The sequence below is a fragment of the Saimiri boliviensis genome, chromosome 1, assembly GCF_048565385.1.
Source record: "Saimiri boliviensis isolate mSaiBol1 chromosome 1, mSaiBol1.pri, whole genome shotgun sequence".
In the NCBI taxonomy this organism is placed as follows: domain Eukaryota; kingdom Metazoa; phylum Chordata; class Mammalia; order Primates; family Cebidae; genus Saimiri; species Saimiri boliviensis.
The window spans coordinates 155,662,154-155,678,465 of NC_133449.1; the positions used below are offsets into that span (position 1 = coordinate 155,662,154).

The following is a 16,312-nucleotide window of genomic DNA, read 5'->3' on the forward strand; positions in this document are numbered from 1 at the left end:
AAGGATCTTTATGGCTCAGTGCTTAAGGCCATAGATTCCAGAGCCAGACTCCCTGGGTTCAAATTCTGTCTCCATCTCTTTTTAGCTATCTCATCCTATTCAAATGACTTAATCTTTTTGTGCCTCAATTCCTCATCTGTGAAATGGTAATAATACCAGTATCTACCTCATAGGGATTTTGGAAGATCTGACTGAGTTAATATACTTAAAATATCTGGAACAGTGGTTCTCAAATGCAAGCATGCATCAGAATCTCCTGGAGGGCTTGTTAAAACAGTGATTGCTGGACACTTCCCCATAGCTTTGATTCAGTAAATCTGGGCTGGGATCCAGGAATCTGCATGTCTACCAGATTCCTAGGTGATGCTGATGTTGTTGGTCTGGGAACAACACTTTGAGAACCGCTGGCTTAGAAAAATGCCTAGCATACAGTAAGTAACTAATAAATCTTAGCTTTTATTATCTTTTCCTGGGCTCTATTTTTTTAGTCCCTGAGCAAAACACTTCATGCTCCAGTGCTACTCAGTACTGCCTTCATGTGGAAGCAATTCTGAAATCTACTTGCAGTGATTCTCAAAGTGTGGTTCCAAGATAAGCAGCACCAGCATCCCCAGGGAGCCTGTCTTAAATGCAAGTTCTTGGGCCTCCATCCAGACTTACTGAATCAGCAGCTTTGAGGCCTCAATATCCTGTGTCCTAACAACCCTCCAAGTGATTCTAATGCACCTCAAGTTTAAGAACAGCTCTACCAGAAAATCGCCATCATCACCACAATGACCCTTATTGAAAATGTACAGGGATGCAGGATAGCTTAAGGTCCAGAGTATAGTTTTTGGTTAACTTAAGCCTAAGGTCTGGCTCAGCCTGTTAGTCAACTTATGGCCTTAAGCGAGTTATGAATCTCCTTTATGCCCCAATTTCCTCACTATAAAATTGGCATCATTACATGACCTACCTCACAGCAATCTGAAATGATACAAAGTGTTTGGCACATACCACTGGTTCAAAGAATGTTAGCTGCCATTGTTATCATCTTTATAATCATTCTGATATATCTGCTCTCAGTGTGATTAGAGATGGCTTATAACAAAGACACAAATATAGAGAAAGATTTAAAAAAAGAAGAAGAAGAAGTAAAAACATCACACAGAAAGTGAAGAGAATGAAAGCTGAAAGAGTCATGACAACCTGTCCTCTGCACTGGGGTCTAAACTTCCCTTCAGCCCAGAGAAACAGGGGAAATGCCGAGGCTACAGAGTTCTAACTCCGTAAAAAGAGGAAGGAGGCTGGCTTTTCTGGAGAGACAGTATCATCCCCTACCCCTCAACACTATGAACCTTTGCACAAATGCCTGTGTAAGAGGAAGGAGTCTCCATCTGCAGGGCTCCATGTATCTGCTTCTTTCATTAATTCTCAACAAGAGCCAGGGGTAACATCCTTAGATCTCAGAATTTGAGAGCTGTTACACTCACTTTGGGTGCCGGATATCTGGGAGAGAGCGATTCAAGGAGATTTTATCACTGACGTAGATGTTAAATCCATTTTCTCGGTACGCCTGATCCACTCTCTCAGCATCGGTCATGGGGTAAGGTCTTCCTTGTTCTCCATTTCCTAGAAGCAAAGAGCAAATTCGATGTTGCTAATGATGTATGGGGGTACTCTATATGGAGTGGGGGAAAAGGATGAAAAATATGATTAAACCACCAAGATAAAACTTGACTTGGATGTAGAGCATAGCTCAAATTTTTCAGGGGGAATTACAAAGAGTGGGAGGGGAGCAAGCATTTATTCAGCCACTTTGCCCATCTTGTTCTCAGGTAATCACAGTGGCCCTGTGGGGTGGATATGAGACCCCTCATTCCACGGAAAGATAACCTGAGACTCAGAAAGGTTATCAAATCAGGAGTATGGATTCCAAAGCCCATGCTCCCCTCACTCAGTCAGGAGCTCCAAAGACCCCTGCCCTTGGAGATCAGCTACTGGGCAGCTAGTTCCACCATCTGTGAACTGATCAACCTTGGGCCAAGTCCCACCAGCTCTCAGAGCTAAACCTCCCTCCTCTGATACCCACAGCACTCTTGGGAGAGAAAATGAGAGTTGCCTATTTGAAAGTGTTTTGTAAACTATAAAACACTTCATAAACATGAGGAAAGATGATTACTCTAGGTAAGGCCAACTTTATATGTAAATCAAAATTGGCATAAATGATAAAAGACGCCTTGATTTTATTTTTGTTTTTAGGCCAGCAAACTATGAAGATCTGCCTACTCTAAACCAGGAGTGCAGCAAAGTGTTGCTTTGAGTCATGGATTTGGGTGGGTTAAAGTGCTAGCTTTCCTCCCTGCACAATCCATCTGAAGAAGGAGTCTGATACTCCAGGAAATTCTTCTCTAGGCTCCCAGGGTGCATAGTGGGAATGTCCACATTGACCCCTGCAATAGTAGCTCAAGAATCTGTCACTGGTGAGATCTTGAAGAAAAATGGCAATAAAACCAGCTGGTTAAAAATCATCTTGCCTTCTGGAGCTTGTGGTCTGAGCAACACCTATTTACTCTGCAAAGTAAACACTTACAAAGTCAGATTGCCGGGAAAGTGCCAGCTGAGAGGCGGAGCCCAAGAGCTCTGACTACTCCAATCCAGTCAGACAAGAAACAGGACTCTGTCACCTACAGCTTGTAATGCTTCATAAGACATCAGTGATTAGACCCCAGGACAGACAACACGAGGCGCCCAAACACAGTAAGCAGGAGACCAGAAGTGTTTGCTCAGGGAGGGAAGTTTCAGAGACAAATTCAGAGTTCAGGCCCTGAAGTCAGGCAGAGTGGAGTTCCAAGACCAGCCCTACTCATCGCCAGTTATGTCATCTTGGGCATGCCTTCAGCCTTTCTGAATCTCATATTTTGCCCTTTGTATTAATTAGAATGAGAAGGTTCAATGTGAGTGATGTGGTGATTAAGGAGGTAAGGCAGGCAAGATGCCTGGCACATAGCATTTGACAAATGCTGGTTATTCTTCTTAATGTCTCCACTGCTGGTTACTCTCATCTGGCTGGCTAGCCCAATGTTCTAACAATTCTGGTATGTGGCAAATCAGCTCTTCTCAATCGTTTTCTTTCTTAATTTAAGCAGCACCTGTAATTCCAGCACATTGGGAGGCTGAGGCGGGCGAATCACTTGAGGCCAGGAGTTCGAGACCAGCCTGGCCAACATTGGGAAATCCTGACTCTACTAAAAATACAAAAATTAGCCTGGCATGGTGGCATGGGTCTGTAATCTCAGCTACTTGGGAGGCTGAAACAGGAGAATCACTTGATGGGAGGTAGAGGTTGCAGTAAGTGGAGATTCCACCACTGCATTCCAGACTGGGTGACAGAGCGAGATTCTGGCTCAAAACAAAACAAACCAAACAAACAAAAAAGTCAGCACTCATTCCCCCTTTTCATTTTCTGGCATCTCTGGATATCTTTTACCATCAGTTAAGTTATTGTGGTAAGCTGGTTTTGTCATAATGTAATTTAAAAAAATCAATGGCGGTGTGTGCCTTTAATGGCGATAAAAAATGATAAAATACTAATACCCATCCCTTATATTTCTATAGTGCTTTCTAGTATTGCAAAGCTACTACATACTCACTGCTTTACTTGGCACACTCACAATAACATCCTGAGGTTGTCAAAGCAGAAAGCATGAGTCCCACGGACAGACGGAACAACTGAGGGTCCGGGAGGATGGACTTTATCTGCTGATTAGACGGCTGTATGAGGCATCAGAGCTGCTCTCCTGATTCCTTAGTCCAGGCTGCCTAGAGCTGATTCTCCACATAATTTCTGTACCGTCTTACCCCAACCCTTCCCAACTCTTCAGTGAAAACAGAACTGCTCCCAAGACTAATTACCCAAAGAAAACTTTAGCTGAAGCCCTCTAAGTTGTCTCAGTCTCGTGGCTGCAATGTTAGGTAGGAAACAACTATGCCCTCCTTCCAGATCTGGGTTCAAATCCCAAGCCTGTCTCTTTCTCTCTGTGCAACAGTGGGCAGATTACCACCCCTCTTACAGCCACAGGTCCCTTCTTATTAAATGGGCCATAAAGGTTGATTTGAGGTTTCACAGAGGAAATTTCCAAGTACAGAGCATGGATCTTCCTCACTATAGGGGTTTGATTAATGTTGGTTCTTATTATTACTGCTCCTTGTTTTAGTTGCAATCCCATGTGGGGGAGACATTTCTATCCTATAAAAATAGAATACAAAATAACCTATATGAGGGAGACATTTTCTATCACCCAATAAAGGTGCAGGCAAATTCCTGCAGGCAGCAGATCAGGTGATGGGAGTGGAGAAAGGGGTCAGCTAACAGGTAAAGAGGGGCATCTGGGAATCAGGGGAAGGTATGGTAGCTGACAGGGAGGAAGCCAAAAGGAGATCCAGACACCCTGCTAAATACATACATGTACACACACACACACACGTATGTGCATGTGTCCTTCACAGAGCCCACCCATGGCCAATCCTGCCCTCCTTACCTACGCGCTGAGCATCCCTCCAGATGGCCTCCTTGTCATGCCAGTCCTTCAGCTTCTGCCCATCTCCCAAGAAAAATGTCTTCTTTTGCCGACTGTGTGAGCCCTTAAAAAAAGACAAAAACTATGAAAAACAGAAAAGGGCAAATAAGTTCAGTCACACAGACCCAGGAGCTACACTGCCTAAGGGAGTTTTAGATTGACCAAATGCCTGTCATTCTGTGTTCATTAATCCTCCCTCAGCACACCTTTGTTGGTGTCTTGCCATGTGCCAGCTAGGTGTACAAAGGTCAGCAAGATGACTGAAGTGCAGCATCCACCTTTCGGGAACTCTCAAATCGGTGGTAGAGAAAAAAGATGAACACATTGCTTGAACCCAGGAGGCGGAGGTTGCAGTGAGCTGAGATGGTGCCATTGCACTCCAGTCTGGGTAACAACAGCGAAACTTTATCTCAAAAAAAAAAAAAAAAAGATGAACACATTCTTTTCACCCAAGGGAGAAAGTGCACAGTGTGGTGCTACCCAACAGAACTGTAACATGAGCCACATATGTAACTTGAAATTTTCTAGTAGCCACATTTTAAAAAGTAGGTGAAAATTTTAAAATAATATACTGTACCTAAAAATATTACCACTTCAACATGGAATCAATGTAATAAATTGATTAAGGTATTTGACATTCTTTTTTTTTTTTTTTTTGACGGTGGGGAAGACAAGGTCTCACTCTGTTGCCCAGGCTAGGGTGCCTTGGCACAATCATGGCTCACTGCAGCCTTGAACTCCTGGGCTCAAACGATTCCCTCTCCTCAACTTCCTGAGTAGGTGGGACTACAGGTACATGTGACCATACTGGCTAATTATTTTTTGTAGCAATGGTGTCACACTATGTTACCCAGCCTGGTTTGAACTCCTGGGCTCAAGCTATCCTCCCACCTCAGCCTCCCAAAGTGCTGGGATTACAGACACAAGCCACCATGCCTGACCTACATTCTTTTTTTGTTCTGCCTTTGAAATCCAGTGTGTATTTTGCCCTTGTGTTCATCCCAATTTAGACCCATGTCAAGTGCTCAACAGTTGCATGTGGCTAATGGCTACATATTGGACAGGGCAGGGGCTCAGAGAATGCACTACATGAGTTCAGTTCTGCTGGGGATGTTGGAAACAAGAGCTTGGAGTCACAAAGAAAACGAGCACTCAGAAAAAGGACTTCTCAGCAAGGCAAATTTACTTTTGCAGAAGGGTGCTGCTCACACTTTTGGCTGCTAAGAGAGCACACTGAACAAAGGAGGGAAGGGGTTTTTATCCCTAACGCAGTCAGTCTCTGTTTTTGTGTCCTGTCCCCATTGGCTGGAGTTCGACATACAATCCAAGCTGACCCAATTGGCTACTGTTTAAAATTGGATATGGCTAATTAGGCGGGAAGGGAAAGGCTACCCATTACGGTACAAGGCATGTCTGGCCATGTTGGGGCATGGCAAAGGAAGGAAGGGTAGTTTTGGCAGGAACAACAGTTACAGATTGGGTAGCTTAGGGTGAAGGGGACTCTTTTCAAACAAGGAACAGATGTAGGTCACAGATTAGGACTGGCGGGAGGAGTTGTTTATGAAGCGGGTAACTAGGAGCAGGAAAGTATAAATAAGTTGATTTTAAGGACAAAGAACAAAGAAGTTAAGCGAGCTGAACCTTTGAAGAGGAACTTACTGCATCTAACAGGGAGAAATGGAGAATGTTTCACGGACCTGAGAACATTTGGGTTGGGCCTCAGACAGACCAACAGGATAGCCAGGCAAGACAAACATCCTGGGCATTGACTTGTGAGGTTTGGGTGGAGAGAGCAAAGCTGCGTGTGGCCCAAGGAGAAGCAGTGCTGCAAGCATGAGCAGAAGGCAGGTCCTGGTCATCTCTATGGTCCAGAGGGCCCAGTCCCAAAGAGAGTGAACATGTGGCAAATGGGCGTGGACTGTATAACAAGCAATTAAATGGCTGAATATATATATATATATATATATATATATATATATAGCAACCCCAAGAGAGCAGCCCCCAGGGGCTGGGCTCTGACAGCATTTATTTATCATTTACCTGGAGAGGTGAGCCCATCCTCATGGGCCCATTACGAAGCAGTTTCCCTAATTAAGGAGGCTGCATTCCAGTGTCTGGGGTCAGCAGAAGGAACCTGATATTTTCTCAAGCTAACAGTCAAATCTAAAGGCAAGGTAATGCTGCACCACACAGCTATTTACATATCTTCCATGTCCATGTAAATACTTTCTGAATCACCTTGCCCATTAAAAATCCTGCAGACTTGTTCTTGCCACCATGGCAGGCAGAATCCAACAGTCCTATGTCTTACTATAATTAACTTCAAAGGCCCTGATGTGTGGCGTGCTGGACATTAGTGCTAACAAGAAGCCCCCCTGAATAAAATCATCCCTGAGATTGTTTATTAAGCCTCTGGTTGATCCTTGTTAGCAGGTTTTCCACAATGGCTCAACATCTTTATAACAGCTCTAGTAATAATAACAATCCTTTGTACTCTCTCTCATATAGACCTCTCTGAATTCCAAGAAGATAATTCTGAAAGTTGGTGTGCTACATGTGTTGGTTAGAGAAGGGAAAAAAAACTACAAAAACTAAGGCTGCATGCTTTCAACAATTCTCAGGGTTCTTAGAAATCACAGAAGCTGAACTGGAAAGTCCTTATGGAACTATCTAATCAGTTCAGGATACAGTTCTACAGGAGCGGCCTCCCCAGCACTGCCTTGGGAAGAGGAAGGCTGAGAGTAGGGGCTTGCTCTGCCTGCTCTTCAATCAGAGCAGCAACATATCTGTTTTATGTACTGGGGTTCCACGTGGGATTTCATTTGAAGACAGTTCTTCTAAAAATAAATAGATATCAAATCTCCTACATAAGCAAACAAATATATTTGGAAGCTGAGCTAAGACCACTTTCCTTTACCACAGGCAGAGAAACCAAGCATTGGGGTAGGCCAGGAATCTACCCAAGGTAATATTCTGCTTCTATGATGTGAGGGTTATCAGTTAGGGGCTAGTTAGCTCGCTTTTCTCCAGCCCTCCCTCCCAATCTCTTTTTCCTCTTCTGCTGCCACAGCCTGGAAACTTTGGTTGATTACTTCAGCTCACTAATGGGACTAGAGGCTCTGCAAACTGAGGCTCCTTTAATGGAAGGCACAAAACTAAAGCCATGGTGCTCAAAGTGTTGTACCTGAAGGGGACAGGATGGGCAGCACCTGGGAACTTGTCAGAAATGCGAATCCCCAGGGTCACACCCTAGACCTCTAGAAGCAAAAGCTCTGGGGGTAGGGCCCAGCAATGCATGTTTTCGCAAGCCCTCCAAGAGATTCTGATACGTGCTCCAGTTTGAGAACTTCTGGTCTACAATGAAGCCAACAATAATCCTGCCTGTTCTACGCTGGTCACATCAAGTTGAGCAGATGATGATCATAGCAGGTTGCAAGATCCTGAGGCCTGTGGGCCAAATGTGGTCACTGGCAAACAGGCTGGTGGCTTTCAAATTGCTTGTTGTTTTATCCTGTTTTTGTTAATTCTAGTGTGAAAACAGGGAGATTTCATATTGTTTTATCAAGATTTTTGGCTTCTGTTGAAAACCTAAAAGATATGCCAGTATTGGGTTGACTTCCCTCAGTTCGTCAGCTGGGCTGTTTGGATGGGGCATGTCTCCCCGGTTTGCCACAGTCCCTACCAATCCTTATTGCATTTCACCTGCCCCTCATCACTCATTTGTGTTACCTGCTTGGCCCTGGTGAGTTTGAAGCAAGCTGGGATATTCAGGAATGTATCCTGGTTGGGAAAGATTAGAAACTGTGAGGACTGGGAGATAAGAAGCCCTGAAGTTATTCTGGGAGAAGTTATTTTGTTCCATGAGTCCTAAGGCTACACTGAGGGCCAATGGTAGATGTTACTGAATGATTGAGGGGCCTCAGACAGAAAAGAAATTCCAAAAGTTGGGTTGCTGCTAGGATGAAACAAGACCATTTGGAAAAAGATATTAAAAGTGGCCAGGAATAGAAAGACTGATCAGGATGTGAAGGAGAAGAATCAACTGCAGGGCTGGGACTAGTGCTTCTCAAATTTTAATGTGCAGGAGACTCACGTGGGGATCTTGTTAATGCTGATTCTGGTACAGGAGGTCTGGGGTGGGGCCTGAGATTCTGCGTTTCTAACAAGAACCCAGATGATGTTGATACTGCTGGTCCACAAAAGACACTTTAAGTAGCAAGGGTTAGGCAACCTTTAAAGGGCACTTCAAGAGCCTAAATTCAATGAAAGGTACTAGTTCCTGTATAAGCTTGTGAAAGTCTTCCAATGCTACTGGGAATGGGGTACAGGAATAAATCTCACTGCTTTGACCTCACAGAAGTAAGCTCCTAGAATCTTGTTCTCAAAATGAAATGCTAGATTGCTAAACTGATAGCATTGAGAATTAAGGCTCCAAAATCCTGGGAGTTTCATAACTAACTCCACTGTCTTTGCCTTATGATGTACACTGCTCCCTCTATTCCTCCTTCCCAGAGTCTGCAGAGATGAACTATGCTCTTTTAGGTCTCATTGTTTCTTTTTTTTTTTTTGAGGCGGAGTTTTGCTCGTTACCCAGGCTGGAGTGCAATGGCGCGATCTCGGCTCACCACAACCTCCGCCTACCGGGTTCAGGCAATTCTCCTGCCTCAGCCTCCTGAGTAGCTCATTGGTTCTTATGTCTTCCCCAAACCAGGGGGACTTTGGAGCCTGCTGACACAGGGAGTTCTATATGTCTAAGCACAAAGCTGCTAGAATCCTCAACCACTTCACCTAAGTGGCTGCTCAGAGACAATTAGTCTACCTCCACTCATCTTACAGATAAAGGAACTGAAGTCCAAACAAGCCAAACTACCCAACCAACGCCTCACAGCAGGCAAGAAAATAAAAACCATGTCCTTTGACTCCCAGGCTAGTTTTCAGTGGGAAAGAACCCTTGAGAGTGACCTTGCACAAGCCAGAGGAGTCACTGGTACCTCAGTTTTCCCACCTGGAAAATGGAGATGGCACTACCTGCCCAAAAGGTGCTTTCAGATGAACTGAGACAATCACAAACAGTATAGCCTGAGCATTTTTATAATTTACACATGGATTATGAACACTGACTCCTTTAGGATTTTAAGAATCTATTGTAAATTGACATCTCACCAAATGATGTAGATATAGAACTCAAATTTTACTGTATAGGTTAAAAAGTATTCCAGTAATAGGTCTGAGTCTTCAGTAGGGTGGAAAACTAGTAAAACTAGTTTCAGTCTTAAAATTATAGAGTTGGCCAGGTGTGGTGACTCACACCTGTAATCCCAGCAATTTGGGAGGCCGAGGTGGGTGGATCATTTGAGGTCAGAAGTTCAAGACCAGCCTGGCCAACATGGTGAAACCCAAAGTCTACTAAAAATACAAAAAAAAAAAAAAAAATTAGTCCACTGTTGTGATGTACCCCTATAATCCCAGCTACTTGGGAGGCTGAGACAGTAGAATCACTTGAATCCAGGAAGCAGAGGTTGCAGTGAGCTGCGACTGCACCACTGCATTCCAGCCTGGGCAACAAAGTGAGACTCCATCTCAAAAACAACAACAACAAAATTACAGAGTACATGGAGCCCCAAAATCCCTAAGATTCCTATCCAAAAACCTTAACAGAAATTGTGGTCAATTTCAGGTGGTCTCTGAGGATAATTCGTGGAATTCCTAGAGATAGTGGCGATTAAGAAACCCCAGATCATCTGGACTATCACCAAATGTTTATTGACACCTACTCTGTACGAAGCAGTGTGCCAGGCACCAGGGATGCAGGTGTGACAGCACAGATACTGTGTAGGCCTAATAAGGTTTACAGAAAGATCAGTCCCTCTCAAAAGGTGGTTCTTGGAGAACCTGGGCCCTAATTATAGATGCAAATTCCATTCTAAACCTACTAAGTCAAAGTATCTACAGATAGGAGCACAGGAAGATGTCTTTTTTAGAAAACACATACTCCATGTGCTCCTCAATCACAATAATGTTGAAAGACCTTTTGTCTAAATCCAGCCGCCTTGTTTTACAGATATGAAATCTGAGGCTAATAGAGTAGAACAGACTTGCCCTAAATCCTACAGCTTGTCAGCTCGAGGACCAAACCAGAGCTTGCAGTTCTCTCCCTGGAATAGACCGTAAGCTTCTTGAAGGCAGGGGCATTATGCCACTGCACATTCCTAGGCCAGTATCTGACTCATCTTAGGCCCTTGAAAAATACCAGCTAAATGAATGAATGAATGGTCATCAATGGGGTGGGTAGTCTAGTTTAATGACTCAGAACATTCTGGTTCCAGAGTTAGAAAAACCTAGGTTTCAGTTCCTGGGCAAGTGGACCCCAGTTTCCCTGACTAATAAATAGAGAAAACTAACAGAGTAAGAGTTATCTGTTGAGAGGATTAACTGAGTTAATCTGGAACAAAGTATCTCAGTGTTTGGAAAATGTTAGGTCCTCTCCTAGTAAAGGAGAGCTACTATCAATACATTATTTTTAGGGAAAGTTCATGAAAACACGGCATGTTCCAGTGTTTGTGATGGCCATGTTTGGAGGAATAGGAGAGCGAATGGGAATCTAATAAGAAAAACTGTGGGTCCTGCAGAGGCAACCTGTCTAACACCTGATTCCATTCAACTGGCTCTTGCTGATAACAGGATTTAGAGTTTCCTCATTAACAGGATGTCATATGCCCACATCAAAACACAGTGTTCTTCAAGGAAAGAAAAAAGTCTTAGTAGCAGAGTTCTATAATAGAAACAAATGCCATAAGACCTTTAACAACAGAAAAGGCAGGAACATTGCTTCTCAAAAGACAGCAATGCTTATGCAATAGCAATCACTTAATATTATGTAAAAGCGCACGTCTGGATTTTTCAATCCAGAGGTAATTTTAAGTTTCTTTAATTCTGTAGGCTCAAAGATTTGTCTATAAAAGCTGTGATTATTTTCCTTCAACAACCGTCTTTTGCTACTTTGCTTCCCCTTGGTTTCCAGATGTCCTTTTGCTATGGGAAGCAAAGGGGTAGAAAGAAACATGGCAACAGAAGTATGGGAGAGTGTGTGGAGGAGACTGGCAGAATCAATGTGAAAATCACATTAAATAATAAATTGAAAATGGATTTTGACTGGCTGCTCTAAATAACTGCTTCTGGTATCTGCATGCTTTTACTTAACATTCCACTGAAAGAATCGATTAGTGTTCAAACAGACACACAACACACACACACACACACACGCAAATGGAATTTTAATCTTTGTTTAATCACTATTTAGCAGGCCTGGCAGCCTTTGGAAGTAGGAAAGAATGGCGGTGAAACAAGCCAACTATATTCTGCTCAAGAAGGAAGATTTGTTAAAGTGCATACTCTAATCCCAAGACTGCAAACTTGGCAAAGAGCATCTCTGGCCCAGCTGGCTAGAGTCTTCAAAACAATGGAAGGACTGTATGCTCTCAAACAGCAATGCTGGAGGGAAAGTTGAGCAGGTCATCTGCTTCATCCATACTCTGAGGCTGCGTTAGAGACCAGATTCTACTGCAAATTGATGGCTTCCCCTCACTTTCCTCTCAAAGAACCCTGCCACGGCAATGAAATGATTTTGCTCTGAGGTTTAAAAAACTACATAATTTCAAACATTTGTTTATCTACCATGTAGATTAATAAACTTTCCCTCTCTCTCTCTCTCTCTCTCTCTCTCTCACACACACACACACATACACACACACACACACGCACTCTCTCACACACACACTCTCACATACACGCTCTTTCTCTCACACACACACTGTCTCTCACCCACACACACTCTCACTCTCTCTCTCTCTCACACACACACAAACACACAGAACAAAGTAATCTCTTCAAGATTATCTTCAAGGTTACCTTCAAAGAAGACCAGGAAGGGCTTAATTTAGCTCAAAGCATGAAGTTTAAACAAGGGAGTTTGGACAATTAGATAAATGTACTTTCTTCATGAGTTTTGAGGACATAAGCTGGATTGTTTTTATTAATTCATTCACCCTAAAAATGATTATTGAGTGCCTACTATGGCCAAAGACCTCTAGGCGAGACAAAGATGAACAAGGTAGTCCAAGGCTTCCACAAAGAGGATAGATATGAGACAAGCTTATAAGGAAGGAAAACACACACACACACACACACACACACACACACACACACACAAGCCTATAATACAATGCCTTGAAAGCTGTATAGATAAATCTGATCGGTATTTACAAAAGCCAAAAATGAAATTCCACCTGGGATGATCGGGAAGAATTCCTATAGAAGTGGAGTTTTTGTCAGGAACCTGAGAGAAGCAGTAGGATTTTAACTGGTAGCAGTTAAGGGGTGGGGGTTGGGACTGGAATCCAGCTAGAGGGAAAGTCTGTGGAAAGAATGGGAGTTAGAAAGTTAAGGACATATTTATTTAATGGCAAGGGGCCTGATCTGGCTGGAGTGAGTAGGATGCAAAAGAGAGTCATGAGCAGTAAGACCAGGATGTCTGGACCGGAATTAGAGGGCCTTACATTTGAGCTGCTTCGCAGGTGGCAGCCACCTAAGTCTTTGAGCAAGGAACAGGCTGAAGTAGAGCTCCAAGAATAAAATATGTTACTACCTATCCACTTTCAATTAATCTCAGAATCCTCCTCTTCCCATGGGAAACGCAAAGAGAAAGATGATTTTTGTTTCCGTTCAGAGAAAAGGTCCCCTTTTCATAGGCTGAGAACCATTCCATTCTGGCACCCCACAGTCAGACTTAAGTGAGGCTGACCTAACCCTAGCCCCTATGCAGTAGGCTGCTGTTTTGAGAAAACTTCACTTTCAGTATAACCAGGACCAAGTCGTATGAGAAAACAATCAAACCTAAATGGCACTATTTATGAATGGAAGGAGACACTACAACCTAGCAACCAGGAGACTAAGTCTGCTGGGCCCACATCGGGCACGTCCTGCTGTTCCAATCAGCAATCGGGCTGTGTCTGTCGTCCCTGCTCCAGTAACTCCATTGTCTCAACACCAGGATGTTGAAATCTGAAATCTGGCCCTTCCTTAAGAGGAGAAGGTCGCTCACAGACAGGAGCCATTGTTTCAAAAGGCTGATCCTATGTTTCCAAGGGCAGAACCATACCACCCCTCCAATTCCTTAGTTGGGTGTAGATGGCTCTAGAAAAGGTCATTTGCTACACAAGGTGTGAAAGCTCATTAAAAGACTTCTTAAACAGCAGGGAGGAAAAAAAAAGCCAAGTTCGTTTGGAATGTCTGTTAACTAAAGGGCAAATACAACCTTTTCCCTTCTATTCTAAAACAACAATTTCAACACTTTCTTCAGAGTACGTACCCAAATGTTTTATCACTGGGTGAAAAAACCAAATGGACTCTGATTGATAATTTGATAATGTTCATCTGAGTCTCTTATCTACCAAGCCATCTGTCCATCTGTCTGTCTGTCCATCTTTCCATCAACTTAAGTGTATGAGCATAAGCACGAGTCAGGCCTTGTGCTAGGTGCTGAGGATATACCAGTGAGGAAAAGGAACAGGGGCCCCTGCTCTCATAGAGCTTATAAAGAAGTATGTGTGGCGGGGGCAGGGGTTGGGGGGAGTAGACTTTCATCCAAAACTACAGGTAAATTTTTAAAAGCTACAGTGGCAGGCCATAAAAGGGGGGTACATGGTACAAAGAGAGTCCCTTTCCTTCAGATCAGATCGGGGGGATCTAATCCATCTTGCAAGGCTTTCTTGAAGAAATCGGATTAGGAGTTAACTCAGAAGAAAGAGGAGTACAGAGCATTCCAGACAGAGGGAAAAGTAAAGGCATGCAAAGACCCTGTGGCTGAGCAGACATGAATCACAGGAGGGCCTGAAAGAGCAGTGTGTGTGGTACACAGAGAAGCAGGGAAAGTCTGGTAGGAATGACAGAAGAGCAAAGGGGAGGATTCTGTCTTTCCTACAGGAACATTTAGAAATACAAGTGTTTTACATAGGAGGTGATGAGAAGAGGTTGCATTTGGAAAACTCTCTTGCAGCTGAGTAGAAAGGGATTAGGAGGCCACGAGGAGGGGTAGAGGCTGGGAAGGAGGCTATCACAGTGGTGCAGGCAGAGATAATGATAGCTTGTGCTGGGAAGGCAGAAGTGGGGATGGGCACACAGAGATTTTTTTAAAAGTAGGGTTACTAGGGTCCTGTGGGCTTGAGTCAAGAAATGTGGCCTGAGAACTTGGACAGTTAGGTAAGAAGTTCATCTGTAAGGTCCAGATATCCATAGTACCATAGATGCAGACAGGACCCACCTGGGACCTGAGCCCAGCTCTCCCCTCACCTAGCCTGGTGTCTGTTTCATTACATTACTTTTCATTTTCGATATTGTCCACAGAAAGCCAAGTCAGGAAATCAGACCTAATGAGATTGGGTTCTATAAGAATTCAGTGACACATAGTCAAGAAGAGAGAAATCCTAGTGGGGTGGTGGCGAGCCTCCCATGCTCATGCTGAGTGTGCCTGTGCCCTCACAGTGTCCCTGGAAGCCCCAGTTCTCTCTGGTCCCTGAGTGTGTGAGCACTCTGTGCTAAGGGAGCCTATTGTAGGACGATAAGTATTTTCATTACTGCAGAAGGCACTGTGATTAATTCAACCAAAGAATCAGTCACTGGTGTTCATGCCGGAGTTATAACTGCCTAAACCAGACTCGAAAGGTGGTGTGCCTTCATATTCCACGGGCGATTGTCCAGGGTGATTCTGATTTTGTGTTATTTTCACCTTAAGTGGTGAGTTTATTATAGCCTAACTCGTTCATGAGATTAGACTTGACTATATTATTATTGTCATTATATCCACTTTGTAGGTGACAAAACTGAGGCTTGGAGAGAAAATCGATACGAAAGCACTTTGCAAACTGCTAACCACCACGTGAGTGTAATCATCACAGCAAATAGTACCTACCACAAGTACCTCCCATTCCTTCCCAAAGCTCAGTATCTAGAAAGGCTGCACGAACAAAGTTCTCAAGTAAGGAAAACATGCTGAGGTGAATCATACTTCTGTACTGAGAGGGCAATTCACAAGAGGTTCTGAAAATCTCAGTCTAGGTGATGTGTGATCAATCACAGGAAAGCCCCTAGAAAGTGCTCTCCTTAGAGGCTTGACAGGCTGGGCATGAGAGAAGGCTGCGATATTGCTCTGCATAGCAGCTGTGGATGGGTAAAGGGAAAAACAGGCAATACGGGAGAGCTCAGCAGGAGGCAAGTCCCTACTTTTCAGAGAGAGACTGAAAAATGACTGCAAACACATCCTATTAGTCTCCTGGCTGGGTAAGTAGAGTTGAGCCACCCAGTAATAAAGTAGTTGCTCTAATAACAGTAATAATTATAATCACAATCCCCTACATTCTAAAGACAGCAGACCAAAGTGTGTAAGACCATTTGCTCTGGTGTTGGAAAGGCCTAGGCTGCGCCACAGTTCTGTTTATTAGCTCTGTGACCTTGGGCAAATTATGCTATTTTTCACAAGCCTTGGTTCCCCAACTGTAAAATGGGGGGAATTAATAGTATCTAGCATAAAGATTATGATGAAAATTAAACGAGACGCAGCAAGTATAGCTCTGAGCAGTGTTTGACATCTAGGAAGCACTAGCAATGCTACCTACCATTATTAGTTATTATTTGGTAGTATTTTACAATTTACAAAGCATTTTTATATTTATGCCCCACTGCTTCTTCACAGTTGCACT

The 16,312-nt window shown here is 43.6% G+C and overlaps 1 protein-coding gene across 1 annotated transcript in view; it reads right to left on the reverse strand.

Moving 5' to 3' along the window:
- The window catches only part of GALNT10 (polypeptide N-acetylgalactosaminyltransferase 10), a 242,081-nt gene that overhangs the window by 133,577 nt on the left and 92,192 nt on the right, over positions 1-16,312 (reverse strand). The window contains exons 2-3 of the mRNA XM_010344608.3: positions 4,521-4,623; positions 1,473-1,611 (exon numbers count right to left, since the gene is read on the reverse strand). Of these exons, the coding sequence (XP_010342910.3) occupies positions 1,473-1,611; positions 4,521-4,623 (242 nt within the window). The remainder of the gene's footprint in view (positions 1-1,472; positions 1,612-4,520; positions 4,624-16,312) is intronic.